The sequence below is a fragment of the Cervus canadensis genome, chromosome 1 (genome assembly GCF_019320065.1).
Source record: "Cervus canadensis isolate Bull #8, Minnesota chromosome 1, ASM1932006v1, whole genome shotgun sequence".
Taxonomy (NCBI): Eukaryota; Metazoa; Chordata; class Mammalia; order Artiodactyla; family Cervidae; genus Cervus; species Cervus canadensis.
Genome location: NC_057386.1, coordinates 24,169,772 through 24,195,441, shown reverse-complemented (window position 1 = coordinate 24,195,441; position 25,670 = coordinate 24,169,772). Strand labels below are relative to the sequence as shown.

The following is a 25,670-nucleotide window of genomic DNA, read 5'->3' as shown; positions in this document are numbered from 1 at the left end:
GGAAGCAGAACAGAAGGGCCCTGTGGAACAGCAGGACTCCAGAACCTGGGGACCTCCAGCCTCCACCTTACCCTTCTGCCTCTCAGAAAATAGGCCTCCCCTCCCCCTTGCCTGAGGGTGGCGGAAGGGAGGAGGGCCTCCAGCCCACGGACGCCAGCCGGGCTGGCAAGGGTTAAGTGGCAGCTGCCAGGCGGGGCTGAGCTGAGCAGTTTGGGTTGAGGGCTGCGTGCAGGCAGGAGCAGCGAGGCGGCAGCCGGGCAGACTTGCTGGAGACACTGCATTTTATTAGGGCTGGGCTGCCAGCAAAGGGAGGGAGAGGGAAAAAAAGGGCAGAAAGAGAGAGGAAGGAAGGAGGGAGGCTGGGCGGGCAGGCTGGCTGGCGGGCTGCTGCGGGATGAAAGGATGTTGTAAGCTCCTAATTCCTCCCTGCTCATCCCTGCTCTGTCAGGCTGGATTAACTGCCCGGGTGACCTCCCTCAGGGTCAGCCCCACCCCTGACCTCCCCTTCCTCCTCTCCTCACCTCCAGGCCAAGCAGGTCACCCTCTTCACCAGCCTAGGGTGGGGCGTGGGGGGGCATGGGGACAGGTGCTTAGGTGGGGGACCTGGCAGAGTGCCTGGGTGGGGCGGCTGAGCCCATCTTCTGCCAGGTGCTTCTTGACTACACCCATTGCCTCGTGACAACCTTCAGAGAAGAAGAGGGGGGCCAGGGAACCCCAGTCTGCCCTGAGGGTCACTGTTCTCCAAACCTTAGTAAGGGCTGGATTTGCTAAACCCGTATTCTGTGCCAAGCACGTTACATGGGATCCTCAAAACAGCCTGGGAGGTGGGTGGTATAGTGCCCATTTTTCAGATGGGGAAACAGGCTCATCTGAGAGTCCAATCTCTGTCAAGGTTACATAACTATGTGCGTGTTCAGTTGCTCAGTCATGTCCAGCGCTTTGCAACCCCACGACTTTTAGCCCAGCAGGCTCCTCTGTCCATGGGAACTTCCAGGCAAGAATACTGGAGTGGGTTGCCATTGCTACTCCAAGAGATCTTCCCGACCCAGGGATACATAACTAGTATGTGGCAATGCTGGGATTTGAACGCTGGTCTGTCTGGAGAATGGGTGCTCTTTGTGGGCTTTTCTGCAGCACGGTTTACTAAAATGCCCAGGGCAGAGTGTCAGAGAGCTGAGTAGCTCTGCCTACCCCAGGCCTCCAGCCCTCCTTCCTGGGTTCTTCCCTGGGAGAAGTGTTGGGGGAAGGGCTGGGCTTCTTCCCCAGGGCTGATCCTTGGAAAAGCTTGATGCTAGAGTCAGGAATGTGCACGCTGGAGTCAGCTGACCTGGGGTGAATCCTGCCTCCACTACTGACTGTGTGATCTTGAGCAAATCCTTTAACCATTCTGAGCCTCAGTATTTTCATCTATAGCATAGGAATAATGCTACCTGCCTAGCAGGTAGTTGTTGAGAGGACTCAATGGATAGTGTGTATAAAATATTTCACAAGGTACACAGCACATAGCGAGTGCTGCTCAGTATATCAAATGCTGATGACGATGGTGACAGGAAGATGGGGCTTACTGCCCACCTTGACTCCTGCCCCATCCCACCCTCGATGCCACTGATTCAGACCCACACCCCTGGCTGCACTTCCCACATTGTTGATCTGCCCATTTCTAGGTGCATTCCAAAAAGGAGTAAGTCAACCAATGTTTACTGAGCACCTGCGCTATTTCACGCACTGTTCTGGGCACTGGTACCAGATGACTGAAGCCTGGGGAAGGAGGCACAGATCTGGGTGAGGAGCTCCCGGGTCAGAAGCAAGGGCTACCCTGGACAGGCCCCCAGCTGGGCAAACCTGATACAGCAAGGGGGATGGGGTTGGTTGTCAGAGGAAAGGGGCAGGGGCAGCTGGTGGTGGGTGGGAAGGAACCATGGAAAGACTTCAGGGGGGAGGTAGCATTTGAATTGTGGCTTGAAAAAAGGATGGCAGCATGAGAGGCAGAGATGGGGGTCTGGGAACATACTCCCTGGAGATCCCACCTGCAGAATAACTCCTCTCCCAGGACTCACAGGGCGCAAGGGAAGGAGGATTGTGGGGGAGCCTCGAGGCCTTCTTGAATTGGCTATAGCTTCACCTTCCTTCATCTTATGCTAAAGGGAGGCGTGGCATGGACCCAGAAAGTTCTTAAATACTTCCCTGGAGGCCGAGCTCAGGGAAGGGTCAGGATCTGACAGTTGCCAGCCCCTCAGACATGCTGGGAGCCACCCTGCCTCTGAGAGCCTGGAGAAAGAAAACCTCTGCCCCTCTCCTGGGAGGAGAGGGCTCCTGCCCTTCTCACTTGTGGAAATGGATGAGAAGGATGATCTCTATCCCGGTCTCTGAGGCCCCTCCCTTTAAGGGGTCCTGGATAACTAGGGGGTCTTAGAGATTTCACCACAATTCAGCCTCCACACACCACCTGCCTCAGCAAATCACTACCACCTTCTCCCCAGGCCAGCAGAGCCTCCCACCTCTGCGGGAAAGGGGACTGCAGGCACTGGGACCGGACACTTGATGTTCAGCCTCCCCACCTAGGTGAGGGCTCTGGTTGGCTAAGTCAGGCTGAATTGCATCAACCAAGCCCGGAGGGGATGGCAGAGGGCTGGGGGAGAATGAAGGGGGGAGGAGAAGAGAGAGCCTTCAGCCAGCACCCTGGCCTCTGTTTTTCCAGCTTTAATTGCAGCGTTAATCACCTTAATAAGCTGTTTACCAACCACCCAGCAGCCTGAGACTAGGAGGTTTAGAAGCCAAAAAGTGCTTGGAGATGAGTTTCCTGAGCCCCAGGGAAGAGGGGCAGGAGGACAGTGCTGATGGGGGCCTTGGTGGGGCTTGGGGCAGAGGGAGCAGATGGGGGGCTGGCAGAGAAGGCTGGGGTCAGGGAGTCAGGAAGGCCAGCCTCCAACTCTTTGCAGGGGCCCAGACCCTCTACCCCAGAAGCCCTTGAGTCAGTCCTCAGGGAAACCTTCCCAGACCTTAGCCCAGGTCCCCAGCCCCCGTCTTTCTCCTTTGTCACTCAGCCTGCTAGTCACTGCTAACTGGATGACTCTTCTCTTCCCAGGCCCCCAGTCTTAGCTCTGTGGAGGCAGTGCCTGTGTCACACTGTACTGTCTCGTCCCCAGCTCAGAGCACTGGGCAGGGACGACATGGAGAATTTTTGTTCACCCTGGGGAGGGTTGCTGAGCTGCAAAGCAGGGGGGCATGGGGATGTCTTGCATACCAAGGTCCCTGGGGGTAGAGCTTTGAACTGGGATATAAAGCATGAGGACAGGGGCTTAGGTATGTTCACTCTGTGCTCATCATGCTGGCTGGAGAGCAGGATTTCAGTGGACATCAACTGTCCAGGTGAATATGTGAAGCCTGCTCTTGGGATCCCTCATACAATCCCTCCCACTCCCGTTAGATGAGGGATGGTGGGGCTGAGGGGGGAATGATAACTGCCTCCCTCTCTTGGCTGTTGAGGGCCAACCAGACAATGAGAGGAGCACCCAGCACCCAATCACTAGCTGCTTGGTGAGCAATGCAGGAGCTAGGAGTGCCTGCAGCCTCAGTGGTCATCATCGCATCTACTCGTCTGTCGGGAAGTATCTCCAGAGAGGCTGTAAGATTTGCCCAAAGTCACATAGTAAAGGAGGGGCAGTGAATTTAGGAGACCTCCTGGCAAAGGAGAGACTTTGGGATTTGTCTATTGAGCCCCAAGGTGGGCTGTCTGAGAGAAGGAGTGACTTAGGAATCCAGAGCAACTAGGATAGACACCCTGACAGGAGGCAAAGCTGGGGAGGGGGCTGAGATGGGGAGGGGGCTGAGAAAGGAGGGGCCTCAAGGCCCAAATTCCTGGGAAGTCTCCTGGAGCAAATGGGAGCAGGACTGGCAGTGTCTGCTAAGTAAGCAGGGACCAGAAATTTCACACCCTGGAGGATTAGCTGGGACGGGGGAGGGGGTGTCCCCCCACCCCAGGCAGTTCAGCTTATACCTGGCAGATTGGTGGCAGCAGCATCATGCCCTTCCTTGCACACGGAGGGCATCTGGCCACATCCTGCAACACTTGTGACATGTCCCACACCTACCCCTGGGACCAGTCAGGCCTGCCCTGAGTTTAGGAATCACCAGTGGTGTTGGGTAGGGGCGGTGACATGCCTTCAGCTAAGAGAGGGTAAGGGGAAGCTGAGGAGAGCAAGAAGCCACAAGAAGGAGTTTGGCTTAAGGAAGGAAGTCTGTCAAATGCAGGTGCAGATCCTCCCAAGATCAGGCAGTGACGATGCTAATGGAGCACCTTCTGTGCACAAGGCTTGTGCCGGGAGCTTTCACAGGCGCAGTCTCATTTAATCTTCTCAGCTGCCTGGTAAAGGCAGTGCCGTTATTATCCCACTTCCCAGGTGAGAAAACAGACTCAAGAGCTTCAACAGTTTCCCCTAAAGGCCTCCAGTGAATGTGTTTCAGAGTTCATCCTTCTGAATCGCTGGCCTGTGGCCCTCTTACCATCCCATGGCCTCTAAGACTGAAATGGGGAGAAGGCAGGGAGGATGCCAGGGTCAGCTTTCCCCCTTGTTCCCAGATCAGCTCCGTGTCCTTAGAGATACCAGTGTGTCATAGAGTAAGACACATGTGCAAACACCCAGGCACACGTATGCACATTTCTGAGCGCTAACCCTGACTTGGACATTTATTGTGTATCTTCAGCTAAGTCATTTGTCCTCTCTGAGGTTCATTTTCCTCATGTATAAAAATGAAGCTAAGCATCTGTAACTTTCAGGGTTTCTGAGGAAATTAAATAACACTTAACACAAAGCTTGGCACAGTGATGGAGCTCAACAAGCTATACTGTCAGTTCTAGATATAACCAGTCTGTGTGCAGTTAGGACACTCCTCAGTTCACCTTGGGAGTTCTAGGTGTCCTCAATGGGCCCAAAGTTTACCCTTTTGCCCAACGAGGGGAGTTCTCATGTATACAATTCCTCCCTCTACTTGGAAAGTCCTTTCTTGATTCCAACCTAAGTCTGCCATGCTTCAGAGGTAATGGAAGGACAGCCACCCAGGACAGAGTCATGTGCTGGGCCTTAGTCCCAACAGAAGGGAAGAGGGCGGAGGTTAACACAGGCACACCTTGTTTTGTTGTACTTCACTTTATTACACTTCACAGATACTGCAATATTTTTATTTTTACAAATTGAAGATTCACGGCAACCTCAGGTTGAGCAAGTCTATTAGCACCATTTTTCCAACGGTATTACTTTTTAATTAAGGTATGTGCATTTTTTTAGACATAATGCTATTGTACACTTAATAGACTACAGTAGAGTGTGAACAACTCTAGTACAGTGTAAACATAACTTTTCTATGCACTGGGAAACCAAAAAATTTGTGTGACTCACTTTATTGCAATATCCATTTTTATTGTGGTGGACTAGAACCAAACCCAAAATATCTCAGAGGTGTGCCTGTATCTTTTGGTTACTAATCTGCTAAAGAGCTGCTTCTTCACATCTATATACTTGCAGTATTTCATTAACTTGTGTTTCCAATATAACAGGAATATATTTCCTTATTTATTGCAAGACTAGAGAACAGCATCCTATATTTATCTTATATCTAGCCACTATACCAAAATTTTCCTACTTCTGGAATATTTTCCCCTTAAGGTCTCTTATGTTTTCTAGGTATACAATCAGATATCAGTAAAGGATGGGGGAGGGCTTCCCCAGTGGCTCAGTGGTAAAGAATCTGCCTGCAATGCAGAAGACACAGGAAACCTGGGTTCGATCCCTGGGTTTAGAAGATCCCCTGGAGAAGGGCATGGCAACCCACTCCAGTATTCCTGCTTGGAGAATCCCATGGACAGAGGAGCCTGGCACGCTACCAGGAGTCCATGGGGCTGCAAAGAGTTGGACACAACTGAAGCTACTTGGCACACATGCACATAAGTAAAAGAAATCTCTTTTTTTTTTTTCTCTGCTTTTTTGTCTAGCAGGAGGGATTCTGGGGTTACAGTAGAGGTAATCATTCATGAATGAAGAAGTGAGGAACCTCAGCTGCCTCTGCATGGGCTCTGGCCCAGGCAGGTTCTGGATGATCTCACTTTCAGATACCTTCCCATCTGGGGTACTCAGAAGGCTGTCCTGGAAACATAGTTGGAAATCCTCACCCTTTCCAAACAGTAAATGCTGGAGAGGGTGTGGAGGAAAGGGAACCCTCTTGCACTGTTGGTGGGAATGTAAATTGGTACAGCCACTATGGAGAACAGTATGGAGACCCCTTTAAAAACTAGGAATAAAACAAACTGCCCTATGACCCAGCAATCCCACTACTAGGATTATGCTGGGAAAACCATAATTCAAAAAGACACATGTACTCCAATGTTCATTGCAGCACTCTTTACGATAGCCAGGACATGGAAACAGCCTAGATGTCCACTGACAGATGAATGGATACAGAAGTTGTGGTACATATACACAATGGAATATTACTTGGCCATAAAAAGGAATGAATGTGGGTCAGTTGAATTGAGGTGGAGAAGCCTAGAGCCCTTATAGAGAACGAAGCAAGTCAGAAAGTGAAAAATAACATATGTTATTGCATATATATGGAATCCAGAAAAATGGTACTGATGAAACTATTTGCAAGGAATAGAGACAGACATAGAGCACAAACTTGGGGATACACTGGGGGAAGGAGAGGGTGGGACAAATTGAGAGAGTGGCATTGACACATATTCACTACCATGTGTAAAAGAGTTAGTGAGAAGCTGCTATAGAACATAAGGAGCCCAGCCTGGCCCTCTGTGATAACCTAGAGAGGTGGGATGGCAGGGGTGGGGGGAGGCTCAAGAGGGAGGGGATATACATACACGCATATATATGACTGATCTGTATTGTTGTATGGCAGAAACCAACACAACATTGTAAGGCAATTATCCTCCAAATAAAAAAGAAAGAAGTCCTTACCCTTTAGCCAGTGTCCTGCACAACTCCCTACCCTCCACATAAAGCAGCTCTGTCAGCCCACCACTCTCGCTCGCCATGGGGGTGTTTGGGGAAGACAGTCGGTCCGGGGTTCTGCTCACAGGTGGAGACCAGCAGAGGAACAGGGATAACTGGACAAGATCCCTCAGGGACAGAGACAGAAAAGGTTTTTCTTGCTTGGCAGTCAGAGATAATACAACTAATCCTTGCTGAATCCTGATTGTATTTAGAGGCTATTGTGTTTTAACTCATTTAGTTCTCAACACCCTGAGAAGCACAGGCTGTTAATTATTATCTTCATTTTCCAGATGAGGAAGGCAAGGTACAGAGAGGTTAGGAAACATGCCCAAATTACACAATGTTATAAGCCAATGTTACCTCAAGTGAAAAAAAAGAAGAAAAAAGGAACTTGCCTATGGTCATAGAGTTGGACTTGAACTTGGGCATCTGGCTCTTTATTTATTGTGTTCCTGGGGATGACTATACTCTTCATTATGTGGTGAGTTGGTAGGTCAAAGGAGAACTGAGGCAAAGGAATAGGTCACTGTACATCCTGGCATACCTGGTGTATTTCACAGCACATCTAGGGTGGGCTCTCTCTGTCTCCATGACCTTCTGAGACATTCTGATCATTATCCCCACTGCATAGGTGAGGAAATAAAGATCCAGGAGGTAATGCAACTTGTCCAGAGCCTCTCAGCTGAGTGTCTGCATTCCAGGGACTCCATGAAGTCCCTCTGGACGAGGAAACACATTTTATTTTCCAAGGGGCCAGGGGAAATAGTTCATATTGTTTAGATGGGGCTGCCAAGGGGCTGGGAGTGGCAGGGCATTGAAAGCAGGGATGAGTCCCAGGGCAGATTCAGGCTTTGGGAGAGAGGGGGGAGGACCTGAGGACGTCACCAGGAGTGGGAGCAGCCTCCATCAGTGGGTCCAGCTGATCCCGTGGGCTTGGGGAATGTGACAGGAGCCCAGCAGAGGCATGTCAGCAGCCTCCCGCAGTCTGGCTTCCCCCAGGATCTGTTGGAGCAAAGAATTCCCAGTGGCTTCAGGGCTGGGAGGAGGAGTCTGCAGCAGGCCCCAGCTTGCAGGGGCAGAGAAAGCAGCTCCTGGGGCCAATCTGAAGGAGTGGTCTGGTGGCTCTGTGGCAGACATGGTGGGCAGTGGGAGGGGTAGGACCTGGGCAAGGGTCTCATGGCCCTATCCACACCTAATCCTGGCCTGCCATCCCCAAGAGAGAGGGAGCACCAGGCCTGGGGAAGGGGGTGTCCGGCAGAGAAAGGAAGCCCTGAAGGGGAAGCCCCTCAGTCGGAGACGGGAGGCCGGTGCCCTGCTCTCTGGCAACCTCCAGTCTGAGGAAGGAGCACGGGTCCTGACATGTCAGGTGAAACAGGCCAGAGAACATGATCACAGGGACGGGCTGCCAGGCCCGAGGGGATTGCAGAGCAGGGTCCCCCCAAGGAGTCTCATGATCAGAGTGGGATTGTCGAGATGTCATGCTCCTAGCCTCACGATTCAGCCCGTCTGTTATTCACCAGCTTGAAGTGGGAGGGGGAGAGGATGGGGGGCTAAAGGCCAGAGTGGAAGTCCTCAAGCCCGCCAAAGATTTGACCCAAAACTCATCTGAACTCTTGAAAGGGCACGGTTCAGACGAAGCTCAGAGGAATATATTCCACATATATTCCACAGAAAGTGGCAATGAAGTAATCTCTCCATTTTGGGGCCAGAGAGGCTGAAGGCCTGGCTCTGTGAGTCTCTGTCCTCCAGAAACCTTGATGTTTGGAGGAGCTTGAGGCCAACTCCTTTCCCTTCCTGGGCTGGCAGACACATCCCCCGGGCTGCCAGTGGTGCTGAGGACCTTAGAGATGAGACGTCAAGCTGTGGGGGTTGAAAAGGCATCCAGTCTTGTGGGAAAAGCAAAGCCCTGTACTCTGGGAGCTTCCAGTCTGACAGAAGACACAGGCTGCGCTGTAGTGCTGCAGACTGGAGTGGAAAGTGGTGGTGGACACACATCAGCCCCTCACACACACACACACACACAGATTTAGGAAGGGAAATTATCTAAGCTTCAGAGCGGGTGTGTAACTTGCCCAAGATTACACAGCAAGTAGAAACCGAGCGATGCTTTCCTCACCACCCTGAACCCCTGCAACCCCTCCTTCTTGAGTTGCTGTCAGGGCCAGGGCACAGAAGGCTCAGTGGAGCCATCCGGGAAAACAGCCTTTGGGTTCCTGTGCCAGGGCTGGACTCTGTGGCTACATCTCAGAGCCACCGGATGTGCCAGGAATGGCTGGGACGGGAGCTCGGGAAGGGAAGCAGGCAAGGCTTCAGGGAACAAAGCAAATAAATTCATCATCAAATTATCAGGTTCTGTGGCCATTCAGTCTCCCTCACCAACTGCTTACCAGGGAAATAGTCCCAGAAAATAGATCAACAGTCAGGAAAAGGGGATGGGGATGAGAAGGGAATGGGAGAAGCTCACACACAGGGAAGCTAGTCTGTGTATTTCTGGGGATGTTTCAGTCTGTTTCCGCATATGTTTAAGTCCCTGGGCATTTCCTTCTTGGTTCATCCCTCTGTCATACTTCTCTCTATGAGTATGTAACCTGGAGTGTACTTCTCCAAATATGTCCGCGTGTAAGCGTGGAAGGCTCACGTGTGTCTCGTGTGCAGTTCTGCCCACTCCATGTGCACCGATGTGTCCACCTATCTGTGCGTGCACTTTGTTGGGTGGCTGTGTGTGTACTTATGATGACCCCATGCCTGGGTCCTTACATCTGTCCGTTTCCGTGCATTTGTCTGGGGCTTTTGTACTTTGAGGTTTAGGGTAGAAGAAACTTTAATTCCTTGCTTTTAAGCAATCTGAGCTGGCCAGGAAAGGGGGAAGGGAAGGCATGAAGAGGCAGCCACTTTTCTCTCTGCAATTTTTTTCATCTTGGAAGGGGAGAGACAGCAGTCGCCCAGGGACTTGCTGACAGAATTTCTCCCTGGGTGCCCCAGGTCCAACGGCAATGCTACTCAGAGAAGAGGTGGGGGGAAGGACTGGAGAGGGGAGACTAGAACTGAAGGGCCCCTCCTCTTCACCCCTCCTTGACCTGGGAGAAGCCAGGAGACAGATGCAAGAGATGGGAAGATATGAAAGAGAAATACTCTGGGGTCAGTGAATTTTTCTTTACCACCCTAATTGTTAAAACATTACTCACCTCTTGGAACAGAGGTTCCCAGGCGAAGGGGGACCCTAGACCCTTCAAAACCAGGGGTTAGAGGAGTTTTTGCAGAGGCCTGAAGCCCATCCCCACACACTGGTCTTGGTCACTGCCTCCCCCCACCTTCCTCACCAGCCCCCTCTTGGCACCATCACCTTCCCCCAGGCCAAATGAGCCCTGGCAAGGAAAGGGTTATCCCAGGTGAAAATTAGGGGTGGGAAACACCTGCAAGACACTTTTCTGAAGGAATAAGCTTCAGTGGCCCCAAGGACAGAAAGCTGAGAGGAGACAATGGCAAGAGCTGAGGTTAGATGCCAGGCAGAGCTAGAAAGCTGATTATCAGATCAGGGGAGGAAAAAGAGGGGTGTATCATTACCTGCTTGGAAGCAAAAAGTAAGTTTTGTCCTCTCTGTCCTTTCCCCTCTCTACCGACATCCCTTATACATTCTGGGGAAGTCCTTGATCTCTAAGGCCCCATCTACACAAGCCTCGGCTACCCGGATAACATTCCATTGACTCTGGATACAATCCCAGAGGCAAGTTCAGGCATCCAAACCCAAGTGAGGTTTGGAGCTGAGTAATCAGCTGCTAGGGATATGCAGACTTTTTGTCGGGGGAACAACCAGCTCCCCACCCCCACCTTGCCGGGCAGATCTGGGGGTGGGGGAGGAGCAGTCTGTCACTCTGTCTTCCCAGCCCCCTCCCACCGACACAAGCTCCCTTTTCCCACCTGCAAGTAATTTGGCCAATGGGAGGGCAGTTCAGATGGCAGTGTGGAATCCCTCTGTGTGCGCTTGGTGGGGAGGGGGCTAACTCCTTTCCCCCCAGACCCCATGTGCCCTTTTTCTCTTCACAGCAGCAAATTACTTGTAATTATCTCACATTGCAAGCCTTCAGGAGCTGCTCCCAAAATTGCTTTAATTGAATTAATTGAATCTCATTTTGTTGGGGGAGAGATGGGGAACATGTCTTAAAATAGCCTTGGGGGAGAGGGAAGAACAGCCCCAAGTCAGTTTTCTTGTGGTTGAGACCCATGCAACTGAGAGAGTGGGCTCTAGGCACAGCTGCTGGCGCTTCTGCATTCAGGACCTTGCCTGTGTCCGGCTCTCAGAGGTGCTGATCCAGGATGTGTGGAGTTCTCTAGTCTTCAGCCCCCTTTCTCCTCCTGCCTGCTCTGAATGGATGGCAGTGGCAGTATGAACTCAGCCTCGCTGTGACCCCTCCTCTTCAATACATACAGCAGCTATAAACACCATTTATTATTAATGAGTGCTTACTATGTTCCAGGCACCATGTCAAACATGTTACAAGCACTATCTCTTTTCAACATCACAACCACACTGGGAAGCAGATTCTATTAAAGTTCCCATCTTGGGGGAAGGAAAAGGAGGCTGAAAGAGAGGTTAAGCAACCTTCCAAAAGTCACACAGCAGAGCAGGACTCTTTGGAGGCCAAAACTCCAGCTATAAACCATTCTGTAGTGTTCCCCCTCCCTTAATGACCCAATTTTCCCAGAGAGGTGTCCGCACAGAAAGGAACTCCAGGCTCCCTTCCTGCAGCTCCAATGGTTTCTGGGAAGGGAAGGGGGTGCCTCTCCCACTGGGGTCCACTCCCATCAGCTGTTAGGAGCCCAGGGAAACTGGACCAGCTCCCAAATGGACAAGGATTCCTGTTTCCGCTGGAAAGGGAGGGGGCTCTGTCAAGTTCAGCTCAGCTGAACCTCTGGCTAGAAGAGTAATTATACTCCTGCTACTTGACTTTACAACTTAGGCTGTTGTTTTAACGATGCGACTTGTGTTGGGCTGTCCAATTAATCTCGCCTTTGGAGGCTTTCCGAGATGGGGCGGTAGATCTTATCTCAGGTCTGTGGAAAGAAGAGTGCAGCCACATGCTGTGGAAGGGAACAGCTGCCCTAAGGACCTGTGGCCTCAGTGAAGACCCAGAGGAGGAACCTGGGCCTGGGGCCACGGAAAGCCAGTGGAAATGGGGGTTGGTGGCCAGGGGCAGGAGAAGGTGTCAATGGGCAGGGAGCAGGTGTCTCTTCTCCTGGCATCCTCATTCCTCCCTGCTCCTGGACCTTGGCTTTGGTCCACCCTGTGCCATCTGCCACCCCCAAAGACCACTCCATGTATGTTTTGAGGAGTAGGGGGTGGCCCCTCAGGGCCTCGGAGTGGTTGACTATAGGGGTCCTGAGGTGGGGGGCTCCCACTGCCTCCCCTACATAATACTCCAACTTGGGCTTGTCTGTATCCAGTCTGGGTTGGCGTGAAGTGCCTGGGTGGACTTTCCAGTTTGCTAGGGGAAAGGTTTAGGTAGTAAGAGGGAAGCCTGACTTGGGAGCTTCTAGCCTGGCATTGGAGGTCCCTCCTCCAAGGCCTCGGGCCAGACTGGACTGGATTCCCTGAATTATTTGCCAACCCTGTCCTCAGTCCCCCTGCTAGAGAGAGAGAGTGTATGTGTGTGTGTACTATGCCCTCACTCTCCCCTGTACTTCCCTAGCCTGGCACTTACCACACAAGTGGCTGGTCATTCTCTAGCTCCCTGTTAGCCCACAGGGTCTGCCTCAGTCACCTTGAAATCCCTAGGACCTAACACAGAACAGGTGCTCTTCACATGTCTAGATGGAGAGGTCCAGCTCCTTCCGGGGTTTTCCTTCTCTTCTCCCTCCTGCTCCTCTTTCCACTAGGTGAGTTTGGACCTTTCCACCCCCAGGAGACACTTCTCCCAGGGGAGGACTGGACTGGCTCAATGAATGTGTCCTCTCCCAAGGTGAGCAGGAACTCTCCCTGGGCTCAACGTGGACACAGAGAAGTATCTGGTTTCCCCCAGAACTAGGCCAGGAGAGCATCTGCTAAAACGATCACTCAGACTTTGATCATTCCCAGTATTAGCATCTTCTGGTTTCACACTGGCGTGTCTGAAAATGTGGACATCATTAGAACATTCCAGAGCTAGAACCAGATAGCCAGGGAGAGGTAGAGGACTCAGTGCCTCTAGTTCGGCGCTGAAAGAGTCAGCTGGGAGAGAAGAGAAAGCTGAGCAATCAGCTCCAGAAGTCAGAACATGAACAGACCTCAGCCAAGGCCTGGGTTTCTGTACAAACTTTAATTTCTGGATGTTCATGATATGGGGGATGTTGAGAACTTGCAGGGGGAGTGCTGCTAGTCAGATTGGATATAAATATGAGCAGTTCCTTTGGACTGAGACAGCTATGAGGAGCTGAATTGCTAGGTTCACCCCCACCTGTTTGGGACATCTCTTCTTAAACATCCAAGAGTCTATTTGTCCCTATTCTCCACAAAGTGTTACCCTACTGAGTTCCAGAGAGTGTAGGCATGTGGATTTGTTTAGGTATTCGCGATGGGAATCAGACTGTTAATACTTGTTGAACTTGATGGATAATTGGATCCATTATCTACTCAAAGTGAGAAGACATGGGGGAAAGAAGGGCTTTCTTAGGAAAGGAGCAAAATTTACCCACAGGTCCACAAAAGTCCACATTTTTGGTATCCCATCTTCTTCACAGGATGGTAAATAGATGTATCAGTTATGGGGGTAAAAAAAATCTAGAAAAATCAGTGGGTGTGTCTCAGTGGTGGTCAACTTGAAGACTCTGGATGTCCACTTCTGTCCACATCAATGGGCTGGGCAAGGCCCAAGGCACACAAAGAGAAAAAACACTCAGTGTTTGTTGTTAGTTGAACCCCAGGCTGTGGTGGGACTGCAGTCATTTCAAGAAGGGGTGACAAGACTAGGGGTCGTGGGAAGTCTGAACTCCAGCCAATAAGTTTTTTTCCAGAGCCTCTGACTGGAGGGAAAGTGTCCAGTCCTGAGTGGGGGTGGGGGTGGGGCAAAGGCTAAGGCTATTTGGGTTATGAGGCAAGGAGGAAAGGACTCACCATCCCATCCTTTTCCTCCTCTAGCTCCTCATCCTCCTGAGAAAACCCATCTGGATCTGGTTTCCTCCCAGCCCAGAGAGGGTGCCGGTGGGCTGGGTCCTGCCTGGGCTCTGTAGGAGGCTGGGGCCTGACCTGCTCCTCCTCAGACTCACATCATCTGAGGTGGAGCTAGGACATCTGGGGAGTGATGCTGATACCAGGCTCCAAAGCTGTTGCCATAGCCACCGGTGGGCAGGGCCCCTGCCTTGGGTAGATCCCAGAGGGCTGGAAGAGGTGGAGAACAGGGAGACAGAGAGGGGGACCTCCCAGGGAAGTCCCCTTCCTGTCCTCCAGAGTTCTGCTTCAGGAGCTTCTTATACTTGGAGCGTTTGTTCTGAAACCAGATCTTTACCTATGGGGAGAAAAGGGGAGACATTGGACGATCAGGAGGAGTGACCAAGGGAAAGGGGTCCAGCAAGAGGGAGTCACTCGTCCTGGGAGAAGAGCAGATGTTGGGAACATTGGCTCCAGGCCTCCATAAGCCCCTGAAGGCCCTGAATTCCTGCCTCTGAGTTAGTATCCAGTTCTCCCAGTCTGGGTACTGTCCTCTATGCCCTGAATCACCCCACCCCTTTTCCATCCCCCATCCCCTCCTACCCCCCACCCTTTTTAACACACTCCCCCAGTTTACTCAGGGCCAGCTAAGAGAACTGCGAAAATAAGGCTGGGGACTCATCAGTCATTCACACCTGAGGGTGAGTTCCCAGGGAACACACTTGGGGAAGGTTGGTGGAGGATGGCACTGGCCCCACCTGCGTCTGGGTGAGGCCGAGCTGCGCGGCCAGCTGGGCCCTCTCGGGCAGCGCCAGGTACTGCGTGTGCTGGAAACGCTGGTTCAGGTGTTGCAGCTGCAGACTAGAGTAGATGGTCCTCGGCTTCCGCAGCTTCTTGGTCGAGGCCTGTGGGCGCCGCTCCGCGGGCTCCGGGGACAGCGGCGGCTTCTCCGAGTCTGGGGTGGGAGGGGGGCGGCAGGAGACGGTGAGTGCAGGGATAGAGGGGCGGACGCGCCGTCTCACGGCTCATCTGCATCTCGTTTGCATTCCGGCCACGAATTAGCAAAAGCCCAGGCACCGGGCTCGGCCCTGCTCTACCTTGCGCTCACCCTCCTTTCAAACCCCACGTCCACTGCGTGCCGGGTGGGACTAGCCGCAGCTCTTGCCCTCAGGGAGCTGCCACTCTCCACGGTCCTACGACCCTAGGAGAGCTGCGCCAAGGGCCGGAGCGAGGGTAGGGGCGGCGCCCCGCGGCGGGAGGGCAGAGTTCAGCCGCGCGTGGTGGCGCCAGCTTGGGGCGGGGCGGGGCAGAGGGCTGGGGCGAGGCTGCAGAGGACGAGGGAAGGGCATTCCGGGCGGAGGGAACTCAGACACACTGTTCAGAGGCCAGAGTCAGTGTCTGCGTGGCAGCCTCCCCGCTGCCGGAAGACGGGCGGTCGGAGGGGCCAGACAAGAGTGGGCCTTGACTTGAACGCCAGGATGCGCAGTCCTCCCAGCATCAGAGTGTGGAAAGTGCCCCAGGCTTTGCCATCACCTCCCGTATTGTGAGGGCCTCCTCCTGAGGCACACCCTCCAGGAAAACTGACATCTCTTCCCTCCCCCAAGGCCGGCTGGCTTAAAGAGTAGGCTTTCAGGGGCCCTAGAAGCCGGTTGGGGCAAGACAGCCCCCTCCTCCGCCCGGCTGCACTCACAGAGGGGTTCCCGATTGGCACGCCAGGTGACCGCGGTTCGGAAAGCGCAGGCCCTCGGGGCGGCTCGCGGGAGATGCGGCCACCTTCTGCCTTCCCGTTCAGCCCCTCGAGGAACCTCGGTCGGGTCACAGCTCGGCCCGGGGATGGGGAGGGCAAGGAGTTCCCCTCTTCCGATTCCAGCGTCCCACCCTGCGCCACCCTGAGGGACATTGAGACCGTTCGTGCAAAGGACACGGCCGGGGTGGACGGAGCGGCCGAAATGTCCGCGTGCTTAGGGTTCGTTGCCCGCCGCCGAGCTCAGCGGACCGAGCCCCGGGCCCCGGGCGCCTAGACGCAGAGGGGGTCCGACCGCGTCTCCCACCGCCCCCCACCCTCTTCCTCCTTTAGGGCTCACCCCACCCACACTTGAGGTCCCCCGCCCTCGTCTGGCCGCGGTGACCCCGTGCCTTCACCTCCCCCGCATCCCTCACCCTTGGTCTCCGGCGCTACGGGCTTCTCAGATCCACCCGCCTCGACCCCCGCTTCAGCCAATTTCCAGAAAAACCGTTGGGTTTCCGCTCCCGCCCGCGCCTGTCGGGCCTCCCCTGCTTCAACCCTGCTGCTCGCCGCCCCGGGCCAGCCACGGAGCGACCACCCGCACCTCTTGGGCTGCAAAAACTGAACAGTTCAAACCCTGAGGCAGAGACAGCAGGGAGCCTGCTTCAGCTGCGAAACTCTCAACGCCCTCCTCACCCTACCTCTCCCAGCCGACCCCACTCCCAGTTCCTTTCCCCACCGCTGCTTTCTCCACACCAGTTGCAGCAAGTCAGGACGAATCTGCCCAGGTCGCAATTCGGGAGCGCGAGGGCCTCCCTCGAGGCAGCGCAGCACCCTCCTGCTCATCTGGGCGGTGGCACACAGCTCACTTAAAGCCAAACCTCTCCCTGAGGCAGGGGTGAACAAAAGGGGGGCAAAAGGAAGACCCCACAAGTCCTCTCTCACACCCCAATCATTTAATCTAGACTGAGCCAAATCCCTCAGGTTCAGTGAGGTTTTCGTTGGATCCGGGGAAATTTTGTAAAGAAAAGGAACTCTGCACTCTTTAGTCCTTAAACCAAGAAAAGGGAAGGTAAGACAGGACTGAAAATACCAACCGCAATTCCAAGAATTCTCTTAAGGACAGGGTTATCTTATTCCTATCCCACTAAACAGACACACAGGCACACACAAATGTACCACATTAGCATATACTGAAGAGACCAAGGGATTCGGTTTTTTAGAAACCAGATCATTGGTAGAACACCCCCCACCCCACCTTCAGCTGCTCCTCCTCCAACCACAGACCCAGCAGCAGAAAAGCAGCAGCTCCAGTTTTGGAACAGAAGGCAGTTAACTTTGGGGGGGCTTTGAGGAAGTTCCCTAAAATCCTCTTTTCTGGCTTCATGCATGAAAGCCAATTTGCAAGAGCCAAGCCTGAAAAACAGGCTGTGTCCTTGATTCATCCACACTTTCTTTGGACCTCAGTTTGCTCATCTGTACATCAAGAAGGTTGAGCTCCTGAATCTCCAGGGTCATTCCTGGCTCTGATGTGTATGAGGTCATGTGTTTCAGCAGAGCAACAAGGAAAGGGAGGGAGACATCTTGGTCCTGGGCTGACTCCAGCTAAGTCACCAAGTGAGTGTGCATCCTTGGAGGAAACTGTGCCAAAGGCAGTTGTGGGAGCAATTTGGTGGGGGTAGGGAGTGCAGGAGAACTAAGCTCTAAACTCAAGCCAGGACAGATGGATGGATGTATTGTGTTGCATGGGTACAGCCCTGTGCAAGGCTAGGACCAGGAAGACAGGCCAGTTCCCTAGCTTCTTTGAGGCCACCCAGTGAGCACAAAGTTGCTCCAGGCAATGGAACCGGGGCCTGACCTACCCCAAAGGCAAGGGGTGTAGATAACAGGAATGGCCAGTTCTTTGGCTGGAAGGCTGAGATCTACTAGGAGAGACTGCTTGACCCGCCTGTGGCTACATTCTTACAATGATGGGTAGTAGGGTCTTAGCCCCAGACTCTACCAGGTGAGTGTTTGGTCTCTGTCTGACACATTCAGGGGGGAGAAGGGGAAGGGCCCCAGAATACGCGCCCACTTCTACTGCCTTCCAGCTGGGACCTGATTTCTAGTTATCAGGCTTTGGCTTGAGCACTGCTTTCTGAGGCAAGAACTGGGAGAGGAGAGACATGGAAGAGAGAAGGAGTGCTGGATGGAGAGAATCCTAGGGAAGAGGCTAGGCACCTACACCCCTATCTGGATTGTTTCAGTTTTCCGTTACAAGTAGGTACACAACCCTGCTGCCCCAGGGGGTGGGGTAGGGAGCCCAGCCACCCGGCTTCACACACTGCAAATCGAAACCAGGTCGGTCTTGAAAACAGACCTAGATCAGCTCGCCCCCGCCCCTCCTCCCTGTCTCCCGCCCCATCCCTTCGCCCTCCCCCCACCCCCAGATCCCTTGGAATCTGAGTGAGGTCTGAATCCCGCCAGCTGCGCCCAACCAGGCGAGGGCGAAGTTTGGGGGCTCACTGGAGCAGGACCCAGAGGTGGGCAGAGCCGCCGCGGCGGGACTTACCTGTCTCCCGCTCTTGATGAGCCGGCTGAGACGGCGCCGTGGATAGCTGGCAGGGCAGGTAGGAGTCTCTGGGGATCGCCGGCCCGGTGTAGGGATAGGGCAGAAGGTGGCCATACGGCCCAGAATAGGGCAAATCGGAGGCGGCTGCGGTTGCGGGGGACAGGCCAAGCTGGTAGGCAGCCACTACCGATGGCACGGGGGCGATGTCCGGGAAGACGGCTTTGGAGGCGTCCGGGCCAGGGAGGGGGCAGGGCAAAGAGGTCATTGCGGCCGGGGCCGGGGCTCGAGGGCCTAGGCCATGGCCAGGCAGTGAGTCCGCTCCCTCCGCCAACTCTTTCTTTTCCGAGCCTCAGGCGTTGGGGCCGGATGAGCCCCTCAACCAGCCTTCCCCACACTTATCCCGGGGAAAGTGTCTTTCTGAGCCTCATCAGCGGAGAGCCCGCGCCTGGGAAAGGGGTTCGGGGTGGGTAGGGTGTCCCCCATGACTTTTCCCCTCCCCCCTAAATCCATGGGGCCCCCACTCGGCTGGCTCTAGGGTTCGGTTCCCGGGACCCGACGGGGTCCCCGCCCACTTAAACGCAGCGGATTGGCTACCACACGCGGTGACCTCACGGAGGCCTGCCCCCGGGGCCTTCCCCCCACCTCCCCGCCCCGGCCCCGCCCCCGGGGCAGCCCGGGGTAGGGAAATTCAGAACAGGGAGATGGGAGGCGAGCGGTGCGAACTCCCCATGCCCGGCTATCTCGGGGTCCGCTGCAGAGAGGTGCTGGGGTTGCAGGACGATTGGGGCAGTCTGGTCATAACGGCACAAAGGCAAGGAAGTCGACAGGGCGGCAATGCCCAAGGGCCGAGGGGAGCAGTGCCTTAGCGGAGGCGCTGTGGCTGCGGGGGCGAAAGGAACCTGCGGTCGCGCTCTCTGGCTCTGGGGGATCTGCGCGGCGGTTATGACCCTGCCGCTACGGACCAAGCCCGCCAGTCCCGCAGCTTATTCAGCGCGTCGGAATGCGTGGCTGCCGAGCGCCGGCAGTATGTTGGTAAACAGACGCCGGGTCGAAGGAGGTGCCGCCCGGCGCCCAGCCGGCCCAGCACGCGCGCGGCGCGCACGCCCCCGCGGGGCGCCCTGGGCCAGGCACGCCGCGACCGCCGCGATTGCGTCTCACCGCCACCGCACCCCCCGCACCCCGCCCCGTCCTCGCTTCCGCTTCCGGCAGGGGCCCGGGTTCGGTTGCGACACCGCAGCTCCTGCAGGCCCCCGAGGCCCAAGGAGGGATCTGCCGTCTGGGCTTCAGCCAGTGCGGCGCCCCGCCTTTCCTGGCGCCGCGTGAGGCTTTAGCCTCGCACGAAGCTGGACAAAATCTGGGAGTGGGAAGCGAGTCCAGTTTGATGGCTGCTCCTCTCAGGGAATTCCCTGCCGGGTGCTAGGAATACGGCAAGCAGGGCTCGTGGCCTCATCTTCCAGCCTGTGTGCTGGGCCTGCCCCTAAATAGTATCCAAGACCTTGCTGGGCTGGTGTCTCTGTGGCCACAGGTATACAACTTCACAGGGACTCTATTAAAATACAACAGATACATTAGCGTATACCAGCACACCGGTGTCTACACGGATGTTCACATTAGCATCCCTCCACGAACAGAGGTTCATTTATGTATCTGCAAATACAGAGTATATGCTGTGATGTGTACACATCTACACACCCAAAGATGAATGGCAATACCCTAAATAAAAGCACTGTGGTTGTCTCTCACACAGACCCACAACTATACAAGTCTAATTGTCGGTGCACACTCTAAAATAAAGAAAACCCAAGCATATAAATATTTATATACTTGTACCCATCCTATGAGACACACCAGTCCACACACATCTAAGCTGCTTCGTGTTAGGGGTGAGACAGTTAAACACACACACACTAAGCCTATCGGTCCTCACAGATTCCCCAGAATACCCATATAAACCCTCTGACATTTGAGTGTGCAGACAATTCATGTGTGTACACACGTGTGCTCTCTTTATCAGAGTACAGAGTGAAGGCAGCAGTCTTAGAATTGGGGGGTAGGAGAGGACAACAATTGGAAGAAGAGGGAAGCTTAGAAAAGGAAGAGAAGGCAGGCACAACAGGGGTGGCCAGGAGAGACAAAAAGATTGGGAAGAGTATGCAGTCAGGTGTCCTGAGGGAAGGAAGAGCAAGTCAGTTTCAAGTTGATGCACCGTTGCAATGTGGAGAGATGAATTCTGCCGAGAAAACACTCCTCTGACACCTGGCTCTGGGCTTTCTCACCTGAAGTCTTGGAGCATCAGGAGAAGGAGCTCTGTGAGGGAGCCCCCTCCTTTGGAGATCTGGGACCCACTTCCCTATCATCCAACAGGGTTTGCAGGGTTGAGAAATGCAATTTCCATATGGGACCTCCTTTCCCCCTTACCCAATTACAGCTACGCCCTCACCACTTCCTTAGAACTGGGGCTAAGAACTTACAGGGATATAGCCTTCCAAAACTTCTTGCCACTATCGTCTTCCTCTGGAGAGAGGCAGCCACACAACAGTACCATGGTGAGCTCCAGGGGTGGCATCTCAGTGCACACCAAAGGAGAAAAATGCTCTTTGAGGTTTCCCTGGTGGCTCAGTGGTAAAGAATCCAGGAACACGGGTTGGTCCCTGGGTTGGGAAGATCCCCTGGAACAGGAAATGGCAGCTCACCCCAGTATTCTTGCCTGGGAAATGTCACAGGCAGAGGAGCCTGACAGGCTATACAGTCCATGGGGTCGTAGAGTCAGACATGATAGCAACTAAGCATGCATGCATGGCTGTCCGGGAAGTTTTTAGAAAGGAGTTGCTTTTGAGGTGGAACTTATAGTTTGGGTTGCAGGGCCATGTATTCAGTCCTTTCCATGCCAAATCTAGCGAGAAAGGGCAGGGGCAGCTTCCCCAGAGGCCCCTGAAGCAGTGACTTTGGGCACTCTCCGAAGCCAGGGGATTCATTGGGACTCATGGTGAGAGCTTCTCCTAGGCTCTCAGGGGCCTTCGCTGAGCTCATGCAGCTCCATGCAGCAGTAGGCAGCATCCTGCAGTCCTTTAGAATTTATGAAGTATTCACAACATCCAAGCCCTGTGCATCTTCACCAGAAATCTGTGAAGTGGCTACTGTTATTATCCCCAGTTTACAAACAAGGAAATCTCTACTTCCATCACCACCTCCCTCTTCAGGGCTCCCTCTTCCCACCTGCCGGAGGGTGTGGGGCTTCGAAACATCTTTAGGAAACTTTGTGGTCTCAGATGTGGAATCCCCATGGAGGGGTCCCCTCTGACCAATGCCACAACTTTGAAGCCTGGAGGGAGAGTGGGGAGATATGGAAGGGCTAGGGGAGAGGTTAGAAGGGATAGGCACGGGCTAGGAAGGGCTGTAAATCTGTTTGATGAGAAGGGAGGGAGAGCCAGCCTGAGAGGCCTGAGGCCTGGATTCCCATCCCAGCTCAGCTACAAACCGGGGGCCGGCTGTGATAGCCTGGGTCAGCCACGTCCAGTCTCTGAGACTCATTTTATCCACTAAAATGAGGAAGCTGCGCTTAAGACCTCCAAGCCATTGTCATTTGCTTCAGAATAAATTGCAAAAACCAAAATCTAGAGACCGAATAAAACCAAGATGAAGGAGGAGGAGGAGGAGGAGGAGGAGGAGGGGAGGAAGGAAGGCAGGCAAAACACATGAACTAACTCCCCTGTCACTACCAGTACTTCAGCCCCTGCTTGTCACAAAAGCCAGAAGTGGCTCTCCCAACTCTTTCTCACGCAGGTCCTCTCCTTTAGTGAAAGGGGCTCGCTTGGAGAACTCCAGCACGGAAGCGAGGGCCTGGGAGCCGACATCGGGGTCCCGGCTGGGGGACACGGCAACCCCGAGAGCTGGGGAGTCAGCCAAGCCTTGGTGAGTGGACACGAAAGATCCCGGTGGAGCACGGTGGTTTGCAGGCTCTTCGCAATCGCCCGGCAAACACAATCCCACCCGATGAGGTTTTGATTCTTGGCGCAGAATAAGCGCCCTCGGCGCTGGGATTTATGCTTCTCTCGCAGTCCCCCGAGTTCAGACTCCGCCCAGACGCTGGGAACCCTATCCAACAGAATGCCCCTCCTCGAAAACACCCCCAAACACCTGATGAGTGCAGTGCTCGCCGCGCAGTCCCTAAACTCGGTACCACACGGCGCGCCCGCGTTCGGGAGCAAGGGGGAGTGCATGCCACGGGAGCCGGGCGCCGGGGTCTGCAACCTGATGCAGGCCCTCCACGCAGCGCCTGCGTGGACCTGCCCTGGGGCGTGGTTCCCATCAAGACCCGGCCCAAGGCCCGCGGCCACCATTGCGGGATTAGCAGCTCCTTTTTTTCCTCCATCCCACCCATGGACCCCAAACGAAATTTTAATTTCGTCTGTTCTCCGTGGAATTTAAGTCCTACTTGTCGGAGCTTTCGTAGTAACTGGGTTTGGGAAAACTTTGTGAATAATCTGGTTTGGCAGGGAAGGGAGGGGGATGAAAAGTCCTCCCTCCGCTGGGCGGGGAGCGGGGTGGTTAAAGCCCCCACTCTCGGTGAGGCCCGCGAGGGGAAGGGGAAGTCTGTAGGGACCCGCGTGCCCCGCCACACACAGGGATTTGACTCTTGCTGAAATGTGCATGAGTTATTGTCTCTTCTTTGTGATGGAGCAGTGAATGAGCGTGGACTGGCCGGCGGGCTGGCTCCTGCCAGCCCCGCCGCGCTCCGGGTGCTCTTACCTCCACGCTCCTGAGAGCTTTCTCAGTGATTGGCGTCCCGGCCTCATTTTCCAGATCACCTGGGAGAAGTTCCCGGGAAGGGGGAGGGGGAGACCAAGGGGTCAGCGCCGCCCGGAGATCCCGGCACCGCTCGGCAGGCGGGCTGTGCCCTACGTTCTCCGGCAGGCTAGGTCCTCAGTCACTCTCCCCGTGTCATTGCATTATTTACAAATTTCACTCCCGCTCCAGGAAAAATCTTTTATTGGGGTTTGACTGGGACAGTTAAAGTACACACATATACGAAGTCATCAAGTTAATTAAAAACAATACTATGAACCACTCTTGGACCAAATAATTCCCTCCCCTCCAAAAAGGAAAACAAAAAGTGGGGCGGCCCTTTTGAAGATGCGTTAGAGGAGCCGCCCTCCGCGACGGGAGAGCCATTTGGCTGGCCTTGGCCCCAGCCCGGTGCGGGAGCGGGAAACGGCCGGGTTGGGGGCGCGGGAGTTCCGGGCCGGTGTCCCAGGCCCAGGCCTGTCCGGCGGACAGACCGCGGGACACCGCGCTGGATGCCCGTGGGAAGCGCGCAGAGCTGGCGGGAGGCCCAAAGCCAACCCGTCTGCAACGAAGTCGAGCGCCTGGAACGAAGGCAGCTCATCTGGTTTCTCCAGACTTTTCCAGACCCCCGCACGGAACCTAGGGCGTTCCGCCCAAGTCTCCGTCGCCCAGACCCGGACGGAAGCCGCTGGTAGGACGTGGCTGGAGTGGGAACAGCACCTAGCGAGCACCGATGAAGTGGGTGCGTGCACGGGCTCACAGAGACACAACACACTCCCTCCTAGACGCCAACAGCCGCAACACACACTCCGTAGGCCACCACGCCACGCCCGCAACACATATAAAACCGCATCACGCCCACCACACAGGTGACACGCACCTTGTTACTCAGCCCCATCCCTCTAGACCCCCTGGATCCAGCGGAAAGTCTAAATGGTGGGATTATTGGTTTCACTTTCTGTAGCCAAGACTAGACCCTTTGCAGGTCCGGCGTGTTTTTTTTTTTTTTTTTTTCCGTAAGAAAAGAGTAGGTCTGATCCCGCGCCTAGTCTGGGTTGGAGTCTGGGAGAAGAGGGACAGTCGTACCTCTGCTGGGCTGGACCTGGGAGAATGACCCGAGTGCTTTGGCGAGGGGTCGGGAGTGGGGGGTGGATAGGGGGAGCAGGGCCTCCACATGGATGCGGAAGTCGCACCCGCACGCCCAAAGAGAAATAATCACGAGTACCAACAATACCGCCCCCCTCCCAACCCCGCCGCCGCCAAACCAAACTCCGCGGGCTTTACCCGTGTACCACCTAGTTGGGCTCTGGGGGGTCAGGCCTGATGTTGGGGGGAGAGTGGACAAGGAGAGAGGGTGAGAGGCAGCACAGTCCCTCCATCACTCCTCCCTTCTCTGGCAACCCTGCTCCACTGGGCTCAGCTGAGGGAGGCCCGGGTGCGAAGCCGAAAGGAGGGGCGGGCCCTCGCGCATCCTTCTAAGAAGGGGGAGGTGGCTCACGCCGCTCCTCCTGCCCACATCTACCCTCCACGTCAATCACCCTCATTGATTCCCGATGGAAAGGATCACACAGGAGAGGTTCATCAACTGCTGCTTGGAAAAGGCTGGAGGGCGCGGGAGGGTGTAGAGGGGGAAAGGGCTTGTTCTTGCTGGAGGGGATTAGGGACTCTGCTCCTCCTGACCTCCAAGGGTAGCTGAACTGAGCTGAGCTATCCTTTCTGTCTTCTCAGACCGGTTTACCCCTTCTCTCCAGAGAAAACTCCTCTCAACTTGTGAGCTAATACGCATCTGTCCTGGCCCTACCTTGGCTGAGAGGTGGCTCCCAATCTCTGGGGGAGACAAGCCCTTCCCAGAAAGTGCCCAAGAACTAATGGGAAGGGGGAAGCTCAGTCCCACTCCTGGCTACTACCAGGCAACCCAATAGGGCACTGCTTAGCTGTCCGGGGGGTGGAGGGCGGTGGGTAGTGATTCTCTGACGCAGGGAGACACAGGGGGATCCAGATGGAAGCACTGTTCCTGAAAACACACCTAAGGAAACTTCTGGAGTCTTTGAAGGCTAAGGTGAGCTTGAGTATTCTGAAACCCTGTGTCTTGGGTAACACAATAGTGATGGTAATAACAGTGAACACTTATTAAGTGTTCTCTGTGTTCCAGGCACTAAGCTAAGCCCTTACATGCATCATTTTATTTATCACACAGATTCTATGAGGTAAGTATTCACTTTATCTCCACTTTACAGAGGAGGAAACTGAGGCACAAAAAGGCTGAGTAACTTGTCCAAGCTAGAACAGGCCAGCTTGTCATCTTAACCACCGTGGAGTTGCCTTGCCTGAAGAAGCATCGCTCAGCAAGGATGAGAGGAAGGTTTGGGGAGGAGGAGGGGACCCCAGGAGATGAATGTCTTCTGTGGAGTGGTGGTGGGAGAAGTTATAACATCAGTAATGGCTGATATTTACTATGGGCTTATGCTTTATGTGCATTTTTCTCAA

General features: G+C 54.5%; 1 protein-coding gene and 1 long non-coding RNA gene across 3 annotated transcripts; one reads left to right on the top strand and one right to left on the bottom strand.

Annotated features, from left to right (window-relative positions):
* Window positions 1–13,274: 13,274 nt before the first annotated feature.
* DLX4 (distal-less homeobox 4) lies at window positions 13,275–19,550 on the bottom strand. Of its 2 annotated transcripts, none has more exons than XM_043470985.1 (3): window positions 18,399–19,550; window positions 14,817–15,076; window positions 13,275–14,479 (listed from the first exon to the last, which is right to left on the bottom strand). In XM_043470985.1, the coding sequence occupies exons 1-3, from the start codon at window positions 18,661–18,663 to the stop codon at window positions 14,237–14,239; spliced, it is 768 nt and encodes a 255-aa protein (XP_043326920.1). In that variant the 5' UTR covers window positions 18,664–19,550; the 3' UTR covers window positions 13,275–14,236. The 2 variants fall into 2 exon arrangements, with proteins under 2 accessions (XP_043326920.1, XP_043326930.1); XM_043470995.1 differs by having other exon boundaries at window positions 14,880–15,076; window positions 18,399–19,546.
* LOC122443137 lies at window positions 18,203–23,462 on the top strand. Its single transcript, XR_006269937.1, has 2 exons — window positions 18,203–18,456; window positions 22,182–23,462. It is a non-coding gene; the product is annotated as an uncharacterized LOC122443137 (long non-coding RNA).
* Window positions 23,463–25,670: the final 2,208 nt, after the last annotated feature.

Coding starts and splice junctions, on each gene's coding strand:
- DLX4 (XM_043470985.1), bottom strand. CDS start 18,663: ATGACCTCTTTGCCCTGCCCCCTCCCTGGCCCGGACGCCTCCAAAGCC. Junction 15,077..18,398: donor TCATCAAGAGCGGGAGACAG/GTAAGTCCCGCC, acceptor CTCCCACCCCAG/ACTCGGAGAAGCCGCCGCTG. Junction 14,480..14,816: donor CCCTGGGAACTCACCCTCAG/GTGTGAATGACT, acceptor TTCTCCCCATAG/GTAAAGATCTGGTTTCAGAA.